Consider the following 22,121-nt stretch of genomic DNA (forward strand, 5'->3'; position numbering starts at 1 on the left):
GATAGATAGATAGATAGATAGATAGATAGATAGATAGATAGATAGATAGATAGATAGAAAGATAGATAGACAGACAGACACACAGATAGATGAATGAATGAATGAACTAACAGATGGACGGATGGAAGGATGGACAGATGGATGGATGGATGGATGAATAAAACAAAAAAAACCTCATCCTTGCAACAAAGAAGTAAAAATAAATCAAAGTATTGCATTGGTCACGAATGACAATGTATATTTCCTTCTGCATCTATACTCCATGCCCTTTTTTTCAGAAAAAAAAAGGAAGGCATGAAGTCGCGTATTTACTGAATCTTAGAATTTTTTATCTTAATTACCATTAATTTAACCCTTGCCCAAAGAAAAGCCTCATAAAACTACACTTTTGAAATTGTAATCTACTTAAACATATTCAGCGAAACTGAGGAGCCATTTTTGGTAGTGTATTTCATTTTAGGATAGCTAATATTGTTAAATAACTCACATCAAGTTTCCATTTCCACCTTTGCAATTTCTACCCTTTACTCTTGATCTCTCTTCTCTTCAGTCAAAGAGAGAAAGTTTAATCCCTCTTTCCTAAGTACTGAAAGACATTCATCATACCCCTTCCCTCTGCTCCCAGTCTTCTCTTCCTCTAAGCTAAACATGTGCTTGTTGCCAAGTCATGGTTGGTCCCTGAAGTGATCAGAATTCTGTATTTTTTCAAGATTTTCTTTTTCCTTTATTCTATTTTGGAAATTGAATAAATTGTGCTAGTGGTTCTGTTTAACTCATTTTTAATCTTTACAAACAAGTCTATCTAGCAATCCCTGAATTTTCAATATTAACAATCTCTTATACCTCCATTATTTCCTATTATATTTATACAGCAAAATTTGTTCAGTTATTCCCCAGTGTTTTCATGTCACTATTTGGCTATTTGCAAAGCTTGCTACTATAAATATCTGCATACATTTGAGATCATTATCTTTTGCTTTGATCTCATTTAATAGATGAGGAAACTTAAATCTAATTTAATGCAGGATAACCTGGGTCTAATAACTGTTACAACTAGATTTTGAAACCAAGTTTTTTGAATTGAAGTACCTCATCATTCTCATTATGCCAAGCATTTCAGGAGAGAAAGTTTATGAATTTTTTAAAAATATATTGTGTCTGAGGTAGAATCACATATCTTTATTAGTTATTATTCATCCCAATGTCAGATAGTTTCCAATGTGAGAAAAGGAGTTTAAAAAGTAAAATAATCTCTTCTTAATGATTCAAATAAAATGAAATTTTGAAGACAATCAAATGACTGAACTAAAATAGAGTTGAGGATGTTTTATTGCTAGAAAATCACAGTTATAAGGGCAGCTAGGTGGCACAGTGAATAGAGCACTGGCCCTGGAGTTAGGAGGACTTGAGTTCAAACCTGGCCTCAGACACAACGCAAAAACTAGCTGTGTGACCTTGGGCAAGTCACTTAGCCCCAATTACCCCCCCCCAAAAAAAGGCAAAAAATAATCACAGGCAGAACCTGTGATTTCACTGATAGAAATCTCCCATATAAGGAAATTCACTTTACCAATAAAGGTTGATTTCTCTATAATTCATATTCCTAAAAGGTTGCCTAAAGCCCTGAAGGGTTTAAGTCATTTGCCCAGGTCACATAACCAGTATGTGTTGGAGGCATGACTTAAACCTAATCTTCCTGGACCCAAAACTATATCGTTTTATTTCTTGTGATCCTCTCTATCTCTTGTTTGGTCATAAACTCTTCCCTTATCCACAGATCTGAAAGTTAAATTTTTCCATGCTCCAATAATTTGCTTATGATATCACCCTTTTGTCTAAATTATATATCCATTTTTAGTTTGGTATAAAGTGTGAGATGTTGGTCCAAGCCTAGTTTCTGTCAGACTGCTTTTCAGTTTTCCCAGCAATTTCTATTAAATGGCGAGTTCTTGCCCCAAAAGCTTGAATACTTGGATTTATCAAACATTAGATCACTGTGGTTATTTACTACTATATATTTTGTACCTAATCAATTCCATTGATCTGTCACTATATTTCTTAGCCAGTACCAGATTTGTATGATTATCATTTTGTAAAACAGTTTGAAATCTGGTATAGCTAGCCCCCTTCCATCACATTTAAAAAAAATCAATTCCCTTGAAATTTTTCATCTTTTGTTCATCCAGATGAATTTCATCATTATTATTTCTAGCTTTATAAAATAATTCTTTAGTCATTTGATTGCTATAGTACTGACTAAGTAAATTAATTTAGGTAGAATTGCCATTTATATTACACTGGATCAGTCTACCCATGAGCAATTAATTTCTCCAATTGGTTAGATCTGTCTTTGTGTGAAAAGTGTTTTGCAATTGTGTTCATATAGTTCATGAGTATGACTTGGAAGATAGATTTCCTAGTGTTTTTTAATGTTTGCAGTTATTTTAAATAAACTTTCTCTTTCTATATCCTCCTGCTAGATTGTGTTGGTAAAATATAGAAATGCTGATGATTTATATGAGTTTATTTTATATCCTGCAACTTTGCTAAAGTAGCTAATTGTTTCAGCTAGATTTTAGTTGATTCTCTGGGGTCCTTAAGGACACTACCATATTCCATAATTTATTAATCACCTACCTTGTGCTGGGCACTATGCTAAGTGATATAATAAGAAAGAATGAAAAAAGAAGCAAAAGACAGTCTCTTCCCTCCAGATGCTTACAATTTAATTGATGATCTAACAACATGTAAACACATATATGCAAATCAAGCTATATATAGGTTAAATAGGAATAATTAACCTAAGGAAAGCACTGGAATTAAGATGAGTTGGCCAAGTCTTCTAGTAGAAAGTGGGATTTTAGTTGGGACTTAAAAAAATACAGTAAGTCAGTACTCAGGAAGAAGGAGAGCATTTCAGGCATGGAAGACAGCCAGAGAGAATGCCAGGAACCAAGAGATGAAATGTGTTGATCATGGATTAGCCACAAAGCCAGTGTCACTGGATTAAAGAGTACATGTTAGGGAGTAAGGTATAAGAAGATAAAAGGTAGAAAGGGGGTACATTATGAAGGACTTTGAATGACAAATAGAGCATTTTGTATTTGTTCCCTGGAATCAATAGATTTGGAATTTAATTGGTGAGTGGAAGAGTGACACGATCAAACTTGCATTTTAGGAAACTTACTTTAGTGGCTGAATGGAGAAAAGATTGAAGTGGACAGAGATTTCAGTCAGGCAGACCCAGCAAGCTGTTCCAGTAATCAAGGCCTGAGGTTGAGGGTCTGCACTAGATTGGTGACAGTGCCAGAGGTAAAAAAGGGAATACAATCTAGAGATGTTGCAAAGGTAAAATTGGTAGGCTTTGGGAACAGCTTGAATATAGTGGGGGGCAGGGGGGAAGGATTGTTAAAAGAGAGCGAGAAATGCAGGATAACTCATAGGTTGTGAGCCTAAGGGACTAGGAGGAGGGTGTTGTCCTCTACAGTAATAGAGATGGTGGGGGGTTAGAGGGAAATATAATGACTTTCATTTCAAACATATTGAGTTTAAGAAATCCAGCTCAAGATGTCTGAAAGGCAACTGGAGAGGCAAGATTGGAGGTCAACAAAGACATTGTGACAAGAAAGGTTGATTTAAAAATCATCAGCATAAAGACAGTAGTTAAATCCCTGAGAGTTGATGCAAAAAAAGAGGGAGAAAAGAAAAGGGCCTGGGACAGAATACTAATAGACACTTACAATTAAAGGGTGTGAAGGAGGATTCAGCAAAAGAGACAGAAAAGAAGTGGTCAGATAGGTAGGAGGAAAAACCATGAGGGCATGGCACCTCAAAAACTTAGAGAAGAGAGATTATCAAGGAGGAACAAGTGATCAATGGTGTCAAAGGCTGCAGAGAGATCAAGGAGAATGACAACTGAGAAAAGGACTTTGGATTTGGTGACTAAAAGATCATAGAACCTTTGGAGAGAGTACTTTTGGTGGAATGCCAAAGGTTGGAAGCCAGATTGTAAGGACAAATAGAGTGAAAGAGCAGAGGCATTATGGTAGATGTCCTTTTTGAGGATTTTAGCTACAAAGAGCAGAAGAAAAATAATAGTTAACAGGAATGGAATAAACAAGTGAGGGTTTTTTCAAGGTAGGAGGGACATGGGCATGTTTTGTAGGCAGGAGGAAAGAAGTCAATAGAGAGAGATTGAAAATAAGTAACAGTGGGGGTGACAGAGAGGCAGTCTGTGGAGGAGATGGCATAAAAAGGATCACTTGAACAAGTTGAGATATTATTGTTGGTAAGGAATAAAGTCAGTTCATCATACAAAACAAAGAAAAAAGTAACAGAAGGCACTTGAGAGACAGGAAATGAGGAAGAGGGGAGAAGAGGGAACTTATGGTGAATGGCCTCAGTTTTTCTGTAAAATATGAGGCAAGGTTCTCAGCTGACAAAATAGGGGGAGTCATGTGAAGTTTGAGGATGGAAGGAAATGTTTGGAAGAGAAATTGTGAAGAGTGAGATAGCTGATAAGGGTGGTTTAGTAAGAATTGCCTGTTCAAGCTTACATAAAAAGAAATTGTAGTGAATTCAGTAGAAACAGCTGCATGACTTTTTCGACCTTCATTCAGCAGAACATGTGTAGTTATGAAGGTGAAATGGTAGGAGTAATACAAGAATGAGGCTTGGTCAGGTGTAATTGGTGGTAGGATAAGGAGTATAGGTATTCAAGAGAGGAAGACAGTCTAACCCCCCACCCCAGGGGACACCAAGCATCCACAATCTGCTCTGATATAAAAGACTCCATTTAGGGCTCTTGGCACTGAGTTGTCATTCTGAACACCTCCAAGAAATCCTGCATGTTGGGCCTACCTTAGGGCTCTGGGAACGGAATCTATGCCTTTAATGCTTCTATATACAGGAAGTTGAGTATGATAGCTGAAATGCTGGCTTGGCTCTGAGATCTGGACACTAAATCTCTAATCCTGGCTGAGCACTATTTCACTTTTTCTCCCCTTCATTTATCTTTAAAGTCAAACTTGTGATCTGGGACTGATAAGACAACTCACTGTAGGGGCAGTTAGGTGGTGCAGTGAATAGAGCACTGTCTCTGGAGTCAGGAGGCCTGAGTTCAAATCTGGTCTCAGACACTTAACACTAGCCATGTGACTTTGGGAAAGTCACTCATCCCCAATTACCCTGCCTTCCCCCCCTCAAAAAAAAAAAAGATAAACCACTGTAATCACCCCTTTGATTTACTTATCTATATTAAATCTTTTTGTGCTTCTTATATTGTGTATAGAGTAGTTGGGGGTGCAGAACTTAGCCATGCTAATTCCTTTTATTCTGCCATAATGGGTATATTCTATTCGAAGGATTTTTCTGTGCCTTTGGTATCCTTCACTCCTTTATATACCTTTTATATTGGTTTCTCAATGCCCATATAATTATATCACAATTGTTTGTAGCATGAATCTCCTCTAGACATAGTTGGTCCAATCTGACTGTTTTTCCCACTTTTGGTCTCATTTCTACTCACATTTCTTCCTTCTCTGTTAGCATATCTAAGACTATGATGTTAGAACACAGTATGGTAGTCCTGTGATATTTTATGTAGAAAATTTTATCCAAATTTTTTTTTCAAATCTTGTTCATTTTTCTTCTTGTTTTAGTCCTTCAATGTTCATGCATGAATGTCCTTTAGATAATTTTTATTAGCTAAATATTTTACAATATTTTTCTTTAAAACAGTTTTATCATCCATGCATTGCTCTGTTTTCTGAGATTATATTGTTCATAATTATCCATCATCCTTCATAAAATTTATAAATTAATTTATGTTTAGAAATGCATGGCCTGTAAGAATCACCTCTTGATTTGGCCAGCAAGTAAAATGCTTGCTGCCTAAGGATCTTTCTGAGCTCCTTTCTGGTCTCTTTGTTGTGGAAGTTAATTATATTAGTTAACTATTTAGATGAAACTATTAGTCAATGTGAATGTCATTTCTGTTGTCCTTTATTTCCATTTAAAATTTTCAGCTTTGTGATTAAATAATATGTTATATATAAAGAAATCTCAAGAGTGAGAAAACAAGGAAATGGAAGAAAAGATCTCATGTAGAAGACTCAATGGAACTTGGAGCATTCACCATGTGTGTTCTCTGTCTCTCTCTCCCTTTCTCTCTTGATCTCTCTCACTATTTTTCTCTCTCTCACTATTCCCTGCACTCTTCATTCATTCCTTCTTTCATTCTTTCCTTTGTTTCTATTTTCATGGGTGTTACTTCATGATAGCCTAACAGGCTACTGATTTTTTTAACAAGAAAAATCTTTTGACAGTATTCAAATCACATTTTGTAGATGATAGTCTAGTCTCTGACAAGTCCAGAAATAATCCCTGATACTTTCAATGTAACATAAGTTGTCCTGGTTTTCTCATCCATTTGGGAGTGAAAGGGATAAACCCAAGAAACCTGTTTATTCTGTTACTCAAATTTAACCAATTAGAATATAATACAGTTGATTCTGAAATACACCCTTTAATTCAGAGGTTATTAACTAGGGGTCTGTAAACTTGTTTTTAAAAAATTGATAAGTGTTTTAATAAAACTTGTCTCCACTGTAATTTTAAACATCTTATTTTATACTTTAAAAAATATTACTTTGAAACCTAAAGACTTCAAAAGGTTGCTAAAGCACCCATGACACACACAAAAAGGTTAAGAACCCCTGTTTTAATTTGATTTAATTTAACATTTGCTTGTTTATTACAGGAGGAATTCTATCTCCCATTTATTTTGGAGCAGCAATAGACTCATCATGTCTGAAATGGGGCACCAATAACTGTGGAGATAAAGGGGCTTGTAGAATGTATGACTCCATTTCTTATAAGTAAGTTGATATTAAGAGGTTCCATAAATCATAGCAAAACCTCCAAAGGTCTCTCCTCTCCTGATGCAGATTACCTCTCTTTGATTCTTCTGTTTTTGACTTTGATTCCCCTCCTATTCTACCAATAACCAACCTCATCTTCCACCAAGCATGCCATCTAACGAATGATTATTTTCCCCCTTAGTCACTCATATGAGAGGAATAGAAGGAAGGGGGGAAAGACCTCATGACCAAATATGCCAGCTTGATTGAGAGTGTTAGGTCACTGTATTTATTACCTATTCCTTTAAAATTTGTTCCAGATGCAAATGAACCAGCTAGTTTCTCGCAGGAGTTAACTCTACTGATAGTACATCAATTTATGAAAGGAATATATTTGGTTTACAAAGACAAAAATTCTTAAATTCATTTTTAAACTGTCCTTTTTTTAAACAGCCTCTATAGTCTGAGACATTGAAAGAGTAATAAAATATCATTCTAATTTTTGTCATATTTTAATTTTATTATTTCTATATTTCACAGTTCATTGTAAATCCTCTTGAAGACTTCTATATAGCACATAAATTATTTCATTTCATTGAAAATTTTTTAAATTGTGTTTTTTTATCTTCTTTTGCAGAAATATACTATTTTCCTTATCTTTAGGATTAAATGTACCAACAATCATCTTTCTTATCATACTACTCATAATTATGAGGAAAAAATATGGAGAAGAAAACGACACTGAAGCATCTAATAGTGGGGGAATAGATGTGGATGAATCAAACCTTAAAGAGCCTTTAAACAATAACAAACAGTTTGTACCCTTTTCTCACAAGGACAGTGAGACACACATTTAAAAAAGGTTGTACTACTACTTGTTCACAACCAAGATTCTTTTGTTCCCTTCTTTAATGAGATCCAAAACATAAGGAACCAAAATGTCAGTTAGGAGCAGATATCTGATTCAGTTACAAAGTTCTTTTTGAACTGAAAATGTCTGTTCCTTTTCACTGAGAATACCTCTACTTTTTTTCTTATAAAATACTAATTAGGGATATGGAAGTGATAACAACACAAAACCTAAATAAAAAAAGAAGTGGTGGAACATGTCTTGCTGCTGTGTAGTTCTGTGATTATGTTGAAAGTACATTGTTCACCTATCATTGAAAACTAAAATAACTTGTGAGATTTAATAAGTAACTGGAGGAGAAAGATTTTTTCAGTTAATTATTACTATGAATTAGTCAAGTAGGTAGATAGTCTGGACACAGTTCAAAGGAAAGAAGAAAGAAGAATCTATGGCAGCAGTTAACTGACAAACTTAATCCATATGCCAATGTATGGAATTGTCACCCATTGTGTAACTATGAATCTTTTGTTTTCTTCTACTGGGACAAAACCATACCAAGACATGAGCATTAAAAGACATGTGATAGAAGGAATTACACTTCAAAATTTCTTTATACCAATGGCAGAAATGATGGCATACATGTTTGCAACACCTTTTGAGTTGTCTTCCCATTCCCTGAAATGAGAAATCCTGATCCAGCATTACTCACTCCCTAATATCTAGTACTCAGGATTATCTTAATTTATGAATAGAACATCAATAAGATTTGCTTGCCCCCACTCACTAATGTCTGAAATTTCACAATTGTAACATATGGAGCAACATGAGTCATTCATACATAAACTGGGATGAGCTAATGATACAAGGTAAGCCAATCATGATTCAAGAGGACTGGTGATGATTTATTCTACCCACCTTCCAGAAGAGAGGTAGTGAACTAAATATGCAGAATGGGGCCCTTTTATGTGGTCAATATGGGAATGTATTTTATTTGACAAGTAAACTATATCTTTTTTATTTGTTACAAGGGTTTTGTTTTTCTCTTTTCCCAAGGAGAAGAGAGACACAAGGAAGAGAAGATAAATGCTTATTAATTAAAAGGAAAACAATTATTTTGAAAATGGAATGGGTTACCTCAGGAGATAGTCTTTTCATTTCTTTGTAAGTCCTCAAGGAGAAGCTGGTTATCTACTTGTTGGATATGTTAGTGTGGGGATTTCTTTTAGCTCTGAAATTCTGTGATCCACTCCTATAGCATCAATTACCACACAATAGACATGACTCTCAAAGCTGTGTGCAAAATCAGAACCCATGAAATGCCAGCTGCCTCTTCAGATAGCTTTACTCCAAAACTTGCTTTGCACTTTAGAATATGAGTGAAGGGATAATTCACATTTCCAGCATTATAGGACCCCAGATGTCTTCTGCTGACTTTATCACACTGTTCACACTGAGCTTGACTCTCCTCTGCTAGATAGTTTCTTCTGGTCCTCCACATAATCTCCACTTGTACTTTCCTCCTGCTCTGTGATATCAAGTGATATCTGCTAGGCATTGCTTCCTGCTGTAATATTCTGAGCACTTCTATTCAGAGACAACTTATCTAAACTCGATTCTCTAGTCAGTAGATTATGGGTGAGAAACAATATAAGTGTTTAAAGTATCACAAGTCAGGGGGTATTACTCACAGGAATGCAAGTGTGCAACTTGCCCAGCCCTAGTCCCATGGGCAAACATTGATAGTGATATAGCAAGAATATGGTGGGAACAAGATACCAGAGCTCTGGCTCTCTACTCTCATATCAGAGTGTGGTCAGATTCACAGGGACTGAGTTGAAGAGGAGTATTAGGGGCTGTCATTGTGGGTGACGCAGACTGGGACCTCCTCTTATTGATTACGAGGACATCAATTGGAAAGTTTATTAACCTAACATACCTAGGTTAAAGAATTTTGATAAACTAATTATATTCAGGAGTGCTTGTATTCCTTGCCTAAATGAAGCTGACTAAGCCAATTATTGAGTAAGAACTTTCAAGTAGGAACTTAGGAACTTTCCTAAAGGGAAATTCTTTACTGTCCTATGCATTAATCAATTAGTGCTCAAACTTGGAACCATCTCTGGCATTAAACCAATCCTCCCATATATGGTGGCTAGAACCTTACTTACTAAGATAGTCTGAGAGCTCTTTAGTCATAACTAATATACCTAGCTAACAAAATCTAAATTCAGGTCTTTCCTTTTCTAACCTTCTGTCTTGGTGGAGATCAACGTCTTGTGTTATAGAGAAGTTACAAATTTAGGATTCTAACAGTCATATATTCCCAAGATCCTTTCTGGTTTGGTTTATGAATTAGAGCCAGAATAAAAGGCGGTCTGAAGAGGCAACATCAGTGTTCTCCACTTTCCTTGTCCTGTCTTTGTTATTCAAATCTTGTGTTTTGATGTTCTTTTGACTACTGTGAGTTATAGTCATGATTTTAACGCTTTTGTAATGTAATAGTACAGCCTGGCAGAAGGTGTTCCTGTACTTTTCTCTGAGTCCTCCTCTTTTTTTTTTTGTATGCCTGTCTCTGTTATCCACACTTTGACTTGACATTACAATCATCCCCATTAAACAGGACATTATATTGCAGAAAGTCTTGCTATAAGTGACAAGTTAACACCTTCGTGCCTTAGACATAGGCACTTACTTGCCCATGGAACAGAGTTATTTATGCTGAGCAAGGCCAAGGAATCCTAAGAGCTCACTTTGCTACCAGCTGCCACTACCAGAAAGGAAAAATCTTACTTAGCAACAACAGACACGAGTTAGTAAAATTCAATCTTATTTAACAAACATTTCTTAAGTGCTACTGGGAAAGGGAAAGGGAAGCACTTTTAAGCATCTGCTATGAGAAAGTCACTGGTTCTAAGTGCTCTATAAATATTTTCTCATTTGATTCTTACAATAACCCTAGAAGGTAGGTGCTATCATAATCCTCTGAAGAAAACTGAGACAGTGATTAAGTGGCCTGATCAGGATCTCACAGGTAGAAAGTATCTTAGGTCAGATTCAGAATTCAGGTATTTCTAACTCGAGGCCCTGTGATAGTAATGGCAATTAAAGATTCCCCTGTATTGGCTTGGTTTTCAAATTGATTGTATTAAAACCCAGAGTTTGTTAATCCCACCTGTGGGATGGGCTTGTTGATGTGAAAAGAAAGTCCTGAAGTGGGAGGAGCTGGTGACGTAGATTTGGAGAGACACGGGAGAGAGGCGGAAGATCTTTTTTGGAAGCTGCACCTCGTGGAGAGAGCGAGAGACTAAGAGGATTGCTGGTGGCCGCTTTGAATTGCCCTGGACTTTTGAGACCTGCCCCCTGAGCTGCCAAGGACTGAGGAGACATGGCTGTTTTGCTGGTACTTTGTCTGTCTGTTTTGATGTTATTTTGCCAGATTTGTCCACTGGTGAAAGACTGTCCTGTTGAAGAAGTCCTGGAACCTGGCATTTGGTTAAGAAGGCCTGAGACTGTCCTGCAGACAGAGAGTGAATACTGTCCACTGGTGAGGGACAGTACTGTTGTTGCAGGGGTCTGGAGACTGTCCTGCAGACAGAATGAATACTGTCCACTGGTGAGGGACAGTACTGTTGTTGCAGGGGTCTGGGAGCCTTTCTGTTGGTTCAGAAGCCCTGAAGAAGGATTTTCTTGTTGTATGTTTACAGAAATCCTGGGAGAGGGCTTTGCTAATGTGTTCAGGGGTTCTAGGGCTGTTCTACAGACAGAGGATAAATTCATGAAGGGACTGGCAATGTATCTTATGGCCTTGCTAAGCCTTGTCTCTCCAGGAACTAAGATTGCTGAGAACTTGCCTCGTGTCAAGATGAAGAAAAGACCTCCATTTGGGTATTAAGTGCTGTGTTTAAACTTGATGTAACTCTGGGGTAGATTCAATTGTGATCCAGGGGTGGGGAACTTTTGACCTTTTTGTGTTCTATGGTTGAGCAAATGAATGTATTTTACTTATGTTTGGAAACTAATCTCCATTTGAGAAGAGGGGCTTTGTGGTGGACTTAATTAAGGTATAGCCTAGGGGTGGAGAAGTATTTGGAACAGAGACTTTGTAATTGATTGAATGATTGGAAAGTCCTGGGGTGGGGTAGGCCTTGGAGATTATTTAATCACACTTAGTAAATGCTGTATTTTGAATGATGTCATGTTTTGATCTTCTCTGTTCTGGGTTTGTTACTGAATAAAATAGAGAGCACCTATGCTGGTATTTTGAACCTGGGAAGTTGCCTTTGCTTGATATTATATTACAGGCCCAGTGTTCTATCCACTGAACTCTATGTAGTTACCACCTACAAGATTGTTTTGATTAAAATTCCCAGACACTTTACACAAGCAACAGTAAAAGGAAAATGATTCTAGAAACTAAACAAAGTAATAGTGCCACACACACACACACATATATAGTACATGTGGAATAGCAGCACTCCTTGGACCACTGGTCATGCTTCCATTCTATCCATCATAGCCATGATCCAGGGAGAGGCAACTTGTAGAAAAGGGGCCAACCATGCTCATCAACTGCCAACCAATCACAGGACAGGCAAGCCAGCCTAGTTGAGGCAATAGGGCACCCTAAGCCAGAAGAGAAGGCAGGATATCCAAGTCAACTTGAACCATCAGCACTACCACCATCACCACCATCATCATCACTGCTATCATCGCTTTGACTGACATCTCTCATCTGGTCTTGATAAAGAAAGTCTAAAGCTTTATTTTTAGCAAAATGGGGAAAAAACTAGAACCAAATGGGTTCACAAGTGAATTCACAAGCACTTAACTAACTGACAGGCACTGTTCTAAGTACTTTTACAAATATTATCTCATATCAGGGAGAACATGGACATAGATACAAAAAGTTATGGAAGTGAGAAAGGGCAGGGATTTTTCAAGGAAAAAAGAATAAGCTTGTGTAGTGGTAGCATTAAGTGCATGGAAGGAAACTGTATAAGTTAAGGCTAGAAATATAATATGGCACTAAATAATATAAGACCTCAGATAAAGGAGTCCAAAATTTACTCAAGAGGCAATAAGGAATTATTGAAGATTCTTGAGCAGATAATTGGCTAGATCTATGCATATGGGAGACTATTCATTCGGGCAGCCATGTGAGGAACACATTGGAAACAGAGATACCCCTTATTAAGCTGTTGAAATAATCTAGGTGGGTTTATACAGGGGCCCAAATGGAGATAGTATCTGTGGATAGACAAGGGGGCACAGGCAAGAAAAGACTTGGTGACTGATTGAATGTAAAAGGTGAGGGACAGTACCTCTACAGTAGTGAAGTTTCAAAATGAGAAACAGATTAGTAGGGCACATTGATAGAAATAATAAAGTTGGAAAAAGGATCAGAACAAAGGGAAAAGATAATATGATGACCTTAGATATATTAGGTTTGGGATAATGGTGGATAATTCCCATTAGCAGCTAGGGAAGCATGTTTAAAACTCAGGAAGAATGGTCAATGCTGGATATGAGGATTTAGGAGCCCTCAAGAGGGTCAAATTATGGTAGCAAATGAAACTTTCAATGAAAAGGATATAAGAATAAAAGGGTCAAAGGTAGTACTTTGAGAGTCACCCACATTACAGAAGTCAAGAAAAGGATGAAGAGTCAGCAAAGGATACAGAGATAAAGCAGTTAGAGAGGAAGAATAATCATAATGCCAGTGGAGCATACGAGGTGGAAGGAATTTCAGGCATCGTTTAAACCAGCACTCATTTTACAAATGAGAAAATTGAGATCCAAAAAGATTGAATTACTTCCCTCAGGTGACACAGGTAGGATAAGCAATAAAGCAGGAATTTCATCATCATTTTTTGGACTCCAGGCTTTTTCCAATACCCCAGATGGTCTTTTTGTATTTTATTTATATTTTCGTTACATTTTGAGTTTCAAGCTATCTCCCTCCCTCCTCCCCAATCCCACACTAGAGTAGGCCAACATTTGACACAAATATACATATGTGTGTATGTATGGGTGTGTGAGAAACCATAAAATAAATACTTCCATGTATCAGTTCTTTCTCTAAAGGTAAATAGCATCTTCCTTCATAAGTCTTTTGTTGCTGATCTGAATATTCACATTACCCATAATAGCTTAGTCATTCACAGTTAGTCTTCAAACACTACTGCTGTTTCAGTGTACAGAATTCTCTTGGTTCTGCTCATTTCACTCTTCATTATTTAGTGCAAGTTTTTCCATGTTTTTCTAAAGTCAACCTGCTTATCACTTCTTACATCACAGTGGTGTTTCATCACAATCATATACTTATTCAGTTCTCCCCCAATTGATGGCCATCCCCTCAATTTCCAGTGCTATGCCACCACAAAGAGAATTTGCCATGAATATCTTGAATATATTGGTTCTTTTCCTTTTTCCCTGATCACCTTGGGAAACAGACCTAATAGTGGTATTGCTTGAATGAGTCAATTTCCAGGAGCCAAGATGGCAGAGTAAGGCAGGAAATCACTTGAATTCTTCAAAATCCATCTTCAGATAACTATAAAAGAGTATCTCACAATGAATTCTGGAATGGCAGAACTAACAAAAAGATGTAGTGAAACAATTTTCCAGCCCAAGACAACTAAATATCAGCAGGAAATGTCTGTCTCACTTGATTAAAAGGGGAATGCAGTTCAGGCAGGCTATGTCCAGGCAAGTTAGCAGCAGGTCATGCCCCAGCAAGCCAGCAAAACACCCTGAGCTACAGCACAGGTCAGTGACTGGGACCCTGCAACCCCAGTGCAGCAGCAGATGAACAGAGAAAAAGAACAAATTATAAATCCCCAATGAAACACCAAATTGGAAATCCTAAAAATAAAATGTGAGTTTAATCAAATTGAAAGCAAGAAAACTATTGATCTAATAAAGAAAATTATTTTATTTTTATCAAAAAAAACCCCAATAAGATAGACAAACCATTGGTTAATTTGATTTAAAAAAGGAAGAAACCCAAATTACCAGCATTAAAAATGAAAAGGGTGAATTCACCATCAATAAAGATGAAATTAAAGCAAATATTAGGAACTATTTTACCCAATTATGTTTTAATAAATCTGACAGTCTATGGGAAATTGATGAATATTTACAAAAATATAAATAGCCCAGATTAACAGAAGAGGAAATAGAATACTTAACCCCATTTTAGGAAACGAAATTGAATGAACCATCAATGAACTCCAGGGGAAAAAAACAAAGGGCCAGATGGGTTCACAAGAGGATTCTACCAAATATTTAAAGAACAATGCTTACAACACAGTATCTGTAATTCTAATTTACACATGGTCTATGAGTAACCTCCAGGACTTCTGCCCACCCCTGAGTTGTGATACAGAGACCTCAGCAGTGCCACCACAAATGTTCTTGTTTCCTGTAGTCCTTTTGGTGGCCACAGCACCAGTTCATCCCTCTGTCCTGAAACAGGGTCTCCTGTCTCCCACAACCAGCAGAGTTCCACCCCTCTACAATTGCATTCATCAGTATGTACTCACTCCTCCTCCCTCATAGTCAACAGCCTGGGACCACGTCTGGTCAACCACTGCCCAGTAAAGAGCACCAGTGTAGGGCCTCTGCAATCTTCTCCTAATCAGTCTCCTTACCCCCACACTGTTCATGGGGTGAAAGTTCTCAAAGCTGAGGCTGCCACCAGCACAGTTTCATCAAAATGCATTAAAAAACATTCTATGCAATATGGGTTACATAGGCTACCATTTATATTGAAATAGTTTATATATACAAAGAAAGAGGGAGAGACAAGAGGTGGGAAGAGTAATTTACATCTAAACTGGTCAAAGGAAAGAAGTATGTGTGTGTGCCTATGTATGTGTATATGTGTGTGCATATACATATAGACATATACATACATACTTACATATATGTGTATATATGTATGGTACACACAAATTGGGTAGAGAAACACATTTCATTAAATAAGAAAATAGGAGTGAAAAGGAAGAAAGGGGAACTAAAGGGAAGGTAGCTCAGGGAGGAGATATTTCTCTGCAAAATAAACTCTAAAGATGTACAAACATATTTATATATCTTTTTGTGGTGGAAAAAGATTGCAAATTGATGTGATGCCCATCAAGTGGGGAATGTTTGAAAAAGTATTGTATGAATTTGATCAAATATTATACTGTACCATGAGAAATGATGGAGGGAGGTAGAAACAGGACTTCCACATGGCTCCGGCTTCCACCTCCTCCAATACATGGGAAAAATGACTCTAAAAAAACTTTAGAGCTACAAAACCCATAAAGTGAGAGACAGAAACAAATCTCCCATTGAAGGAAGCCCAGCAGGCTGGCTGGAATTGTCCATCCCAGTACAGTAGGAACAGAACCCAGCCCTGAGTGAGCCTTGGTTTTAGCCCCAGGGCAGACCCAAACACAAGAGTAAATCACCAGCAGCTATAGTGGTTTCCAGACTTCTAAATCCACAAACTCCAAAGACAAAGTAAAAGGCCAGTGTGGAATTTTGTTGGGAACAGGTGGGGCATGGCCTGGGTGCTGCTCCCAGAGCAAGAAGTGGAGGAGACACAGTGGCTGTGGCTGCTGCAGCATGGATGCTTCCAGAACTCCTGGCCTGCAGATTGTAGGGAGACCAAGTGACCATTCAGAGGGTAATCACTCTTCCTTTGACCTGCTTGGATCTGGATCACAGTCTTGGGTGGTGATCCTAGGGTATCTAACCAGTGAGCCAGAGCGTGTGGGGGCTATAGAGAGGGCACCCATCTAATAGCTCCGGCAGCTGCAAAAACCCCAGAGCTTTGGGACACAGCTCTCTCCATTCTGGAAGCAGAGTTCTACCATGGCAAAGAGCTCAAAGTCAAGTAATTGACTGCCAATTTGAGCAAGCAACAGAAGCACAATCAGACAATAGAATCCTTTTTGAGGGAGAAAAAGGATCAAGGTATGGAGTGGAAAGAAGACAGCAAAGTCAGAACTCCTGCATCAAAAGCCTCTAAGAAAAATATGAATTGGTTACAGGTCATGGAGGAGCTAAAAAAGGATTTTAAAAATCAAGTAAGAGAAGTGGAGGAAAAAGTGGGAAGAGAAATGAGAATGATGCAAGAAAATCATGAAAAGTGAATCAACAGCCTGTTAAAGGAGAGCCAAAAATACACTGAAGAAAATAACACTTTAAAGAATAGACTAACTGAAATGGCAAAAGAGGCCCAAAAAGCCAATGAGGAGAAGAATGCTTTAAAAAGCTGAATTTTCCAGGTGGAAAAGGAATTTCAAAAACTCACTGAGGAGAATAACTCCTTCAAAATTAGACTGGAGCAATTGGAAGCTAATGACTTTATGAGAAATCAAGATACTATAAAACAGATCCAAACAAATGAAAAAATAGAAGGCAATGTGAAATATCTCATTGGAAAAACCACTGACTTGGAAAATTGATCCAGGAGAGATAATTTAAAAATTATTGTTCTACCTGAAAGGCATGATCAAAAAAAAAAGAGTCTAGACACTGTCTTTCAAGAAATTATCAAGAAAAATGGCCCTGATATTCTAAAACCAGAGGGCAAAATAGAAATTGAAAAAATTCACCGATCATCTCTTGAAAAAGATCCCAAAAAAGAAAACTCCTAGGAATATTATAGCTAAATTCCAGAGTTCCCAGGTGAAGGAGAAAATACTGCAAGCAGTCAGGAAGAAAAATTTGAGTATTGTGGGAACACAATCAGGATAACACAAGACCTAGATGCTTCTACATTAAGGGATCAAAGGGCTTGGAATATGATATTCTGGAGGTCAAAGGAGCTAGGACTAAAACCAAGAATCACCTACCCAGAAAAACTGAGTATAATGTTACAGGGAAAAATATGATCATTCAATGAAATAGAGGACTTTCAGGCATTCTTGATGAAAATACCTGAGCTGAACAGAAAATTTGACTTTCAAATACAAAAAGCAAGAGAAGCATGAGAAGGCAAACAGGAAAAAGAAATCATAAGGAACTTATTAAAGTTGAACTATTTACATTCCTACATGGAAAAATGATCATTGTAACCCATAAGGCTTTTCTAAGTATGAGGATAGTTGAAGGGAATATATATATATACATACATACATATGTATACATGCATGTATAGGATGTACATGTATATACATATGTGTGTACATATATGTGCGTATAGGGCATTTTTAATATTCATGTATACATAGAAAGAGGGCACAGAATGAGTTGAATATAGAGGGATAATATCTAAAAAGTAAATTGAGGTGAGAGAGGAATTTATTGGGAGAAGAAGAAAAGGAATGAAAGATTAGGGTAAATTATCTCATATAAAAGAGGCAAGAGAAAACTGTTACAATGGATGGGAAGAGCAGGAAGGTGAAAGGGAATGGGACAACATGATTCTCATAGAATTTGGCCTAAGGAGGGAATTATATATATACTCAATTGGGCATATTACCCTACAGGAAAATAGGGGGGTAGGGGATAAGAGGGGGGAGGATAGAGGGGAAGGCTGATTGGGGAAGGGGGTAGTTAGAAGAGAACATTTTTGAAAAGGGACAGAGTCAAAGGAGAAAATAGAATAAGTGGGGGGCAGGATAGGATGGAGGGAAATATAGTTAGTCTTTCATAATATAACTACTATGGAAATGATTTGAGTAACTACACATGTACAATCTATATTGAATTGCTTATCTTCACAGTGGGGTTGCGTGAGGAGGGAAGAAGGGAAAAAAATCTGGAACTCAAAGTTTTAAAAATAAATGTTTAAAAATTGCTTTTTTACATGCAACTGGGAAATAAGATTTACAGGTACTGGGGTACAGAAACCCATCTTGCCCTACTAGAAGTTAGGGAGGTGAAGGGGGAGGATATAAGAGAGAACATATTGGGGGAAGGGGTATTTAGTAAGTTTGCTATTATGGGGTGGAGGGTAGGGGAAAGATGGGGAGAGAAAAAATTGTCACTCAAAATCTTGTGGAAATGTTTGTGGAAAATGTGGAAACTAAAACTAAATAAATTAAACATTAAAAAAAAAGAAATGATGGAGGGAACATTTTCAGAGAAACCTGATAAAAGGGGTATAAACTAATGCAGAGTGAAACAAGTAGAACCAGAAGAACAATTTATACAATAACAACAATATTATAAGTACCACTTTAAAAGACTTAGGGACCAGGGGCGGCCAGGTAGCACAGTGAGTGAGAGCACCAGCTCCAGAGTCAGGATGACCTGGAGATCGAATCCCGGGCTCAGACACTTAGCACCCACCCAGAAACACCTGGCTGTGTAACCTTGAGCAAGTTACTTAACCCCAATTGCTTAGGGGCGGCCAGGTGGCTCAGCGAGTTAGAGCACCAGTTCCAGTGTTGGGATGACCTGGAGATCAAATCCCGGGCTCAGACACTCAGCACCACACCCAAAAATAAATGGCCATGTAACCTTGAGCAAGTTACTTAACCCCGATTGCTTAAAAAAAAAAAAAGACTTAGGGACCCTGATCAAAGTAATGGCCAATTATAATTCTAAAAGACTGATAATGAAACTGTGGTTCTCTTAGTGTGGCATAAGATAGCATTCTCTGTCTTGGCTAGCATATTGAACTGTCTCATATTAAGCTTCCAATCCACCAAAACACCTACTAGATAGCCACTCTTCCAGTTAAGTATGATACTGTGAGGTTGGTTTTTATATTCGTGCAATATTTTTTTTATTTTATTTTATTAGATTTGTTCCAATGCATGTAGCATGACCAGTAGCCTGAGAGGTGCTGCTATCCACATATGCTATATATGTGGCACTATTACTTTGTCTCATTTCTAGATTCAGCTTCCTTTTATTGTTGATTGTGTAAAGTGTCTGGGAATTCTAATCAAACCAATCTTGTAGGTGGTAACTATATAGAGTGGAGTGGATAGAGAGAGCACTGGGCATCAAGTTAGAAATACCTGAATTCTGAATCTGACCTAAGACACTTTCTGCCTGTGAGATCCTGATCAGATTACTTAATCTCTGTCTCAGTTTCCTTAACTGTAAAATGAGGATTATGATAGCACCTACCTTGCAGGATTATTGTAAGAATCAAATGAGAAAATATTTACAAAACATTTAGTACCACTGACTTTCACATAGTAGATGCTTAAGAAATCCTTACTTTCCTCTTCTTCCGTTGCACTTAAGAAATATTTATTAAATAAGACTGAGTTTTACTAGCTTGTATTTGTTGTTGTTGCTAAGTAAGATTTTGGAAAGAGATTACAAGGAACCTTTTGCTACACTGGTGCATCCAGTGCTGATTGGTAACTCTATTGACAATACACAGTTCTGGGTTCCAGTGCAGAGAGGAGTGCTGGTGGTGATCACAAAAGAGCAGGGTCCCTGATAACACTACTAAAGCAAAGAGGTGTTCTGTTGCTTGTGCCTATGGAGGAGTAGAGGCACTTCCTGAATAAAGACCAGAGCAGACACCAGGAGAGCATTGACTGTACCTCTCCCAGGATCACATCACCAAAAACTTGCACAACCCCAGACCTAGCTTTGAAAACAGCAGCATGAAAAAGCCTAAAGCTTGGGAAGGTACCTTCCCACTCCCAGGTAAGCAAACTCCAACTTTAATACAAAGTTCAAAGTAAAAAAAAAAGTCAGCTGAAAAATGAGCAAACAACAAAAAAAAATATTGACCATAAAAAACTGCTATGGTGCAGAGAAGACCAAGAAATAAATTCAGAAGACAACAGTGTGAAAACAGTTACCCAAAAAAAGCCTCAAAGAAAAATGCTAATTGGACTCTAACCACTCAAGAATTACTAAAAGAGTTAAGGAAGGAGATGAGTGGGAGAGGAAAAAGTAGAAAAAAATGAGTGATGCAAGAAAATTATGAAAAGAGTTGGGTAAAAGAGGTTTAAAAAAAAGGAGGGGTGGGAAGGTAAAAGTTAAAGGGGCTAAAAAAGGCCAAAAAAAAAAAACCTGAAGAAAATAATACTTTTTTTTTCCTTTTTGGAGAGGAAAAGGCAGGACAATTGGGATTAAGCGGCTTGCCCAAGGTCACATGGCTAGTAAATGTTATGTTTTCTGAGACCATATTTGAACTCAGGTCTTTCTAACTTCAGGTCTGATGCTCTATCTACCACACCACCTAGCTGCCCTAATAATACCACTACTAGGTCTATATCCAATAGAGATCAAAGGAAAATGAAAAGGAGCTGTATGTACAAAATTAATTATATACACTCTTGTATGGCGTTAAAGAATTGGAAATTGAGGCAATACTCATCAATTTGGGAATGGCTGACCAAGTTGTGGTATGTGTTTGTGATGGAGTAATATAAGAAATAAGGCAATAGTTACAGAAAAACATAACAACACCTATATGAGCTGATCCAAAGGGAAGGGAGAAAAATTAGGAGATCATTGTGCACAGTAAAGCAATGTTGTAATGATGATCTTTTGTGGAAGACTTGGCTATTCTGATCAATACAATGATCCAGGACAATTCCAGAGGACTTATAATAAAAAATGCTATCTACCTCCAAAGAAGGAACTGACTAACTGTAGCAGCAAGCACCCTAGCATACCCAGGGTGGCTGCCAACACAGGTTCTTAGATATGCTTTATTAAAGGAAAGCAACTCAAAATGGATTAATAATCTGGCTTTAATCAAACATTACCTAGTTCAGGGGAAAAAGGTCAGCACCCCGAACTTCAGAGAATACAAACAAATTACAAGCAGAAGTTACAAGCAGACAGAGAAACAGATCAGCAGACAGGCTTTCAACTGTCTGACCATTACATCCATACCTAGTCAGTTACCAGAGGGGGAAGCACCAACATCTGGGTTTTCAAAGCCAGGGGACTCAACAGCTGCCCAGAGTCTCTTCTGCTCAAATCATAAAACTCTTCTCAAAGTGAGCCCCAAAACAAAACCTCACATCAGGGTATATATAGCCTTCTCTTGGATCAGAGAATGTTACAGCCCTCTTGACCCACTGCCCAATCACAAAGTAACTAGGTATGGGCATTCCTGAAAAACAAGCCTCCTGCCACAAGCTCCATGTGACCACATTCAGCCTATTAGGAGGCAGAGTAAATTTTCAAATCAAGGAAGGTTCTCAGAGTCACTTAAGCCTATCAAATGGCTTATTATTTGTTATTGTTATTATTATTTATTATTATCAAAAGGGAAGATCTTAAGATTCCCATTCCCATAACACTAACTCTGAGTGGAAATTGAAGTATAATCTTCTCACTGTATTTTTCTTGATTTTTTTGAAATGTGGAAATGTGTTTTTCATGATTTCATGTGTATAGCTGATATATTGTTTGCCTTCTCAGTGGATGGGGGAGGAGGAGAGAGAGAGAGAGAGAGAGAGAGAGAGAGAGAGAGAGAGAGAGAG

General features: G+C 37.5%; 1 protein-coding gene across 1 annotated transcript in view; it reads left to right on the forward strand.

The window, feature by feature from the left end:
• LOC138175594 (solute carrier organic anion transporter family member 1B1-like) overlaps nucleotides 1–7,915 on the forward strand; it is a 60,168-nt gene extending 52,253 nt beyond the window's left edge. Inside the window, exons 13-14 of the mRNA XM_069106054.1 lie at nucleotides 6,761–6,878; nucleotides 7,498–7,915. Coding sequence (XP_068962155.1) covers nucleotides 6,761–6,878; nucleotides 7,498–7,717 — 338 coding nt within the window. The 3' untranslated portion in view covers nucleotides 7,718–7,915. The remainder of the gene's footprint in view (nucleotides 1–6,760; nucleotides 6,879–7,497) is intronic.
• Nucleotides 7,916–22,121: the final 14,206 nt, after the last annotated feature.

The sequence above is a fragment of the Petaurus breviceps genome, unplaced genomic scaffold (assembly GCF_028583685.1).
Source record: "Petaurus breviceps papuanus isolate PSGF00001 unplaced genomic scaffold, PetGlider_PUasm1.0 78, whole genome shotgun sequence".
Classification (NCBI taxonomy): domain Eukaryota; kingdom Metazoa; phylum Chordata; class Mammalia; order Diprotodontia; family Petauridae; genus Petaurus; species Petaurus breviceps.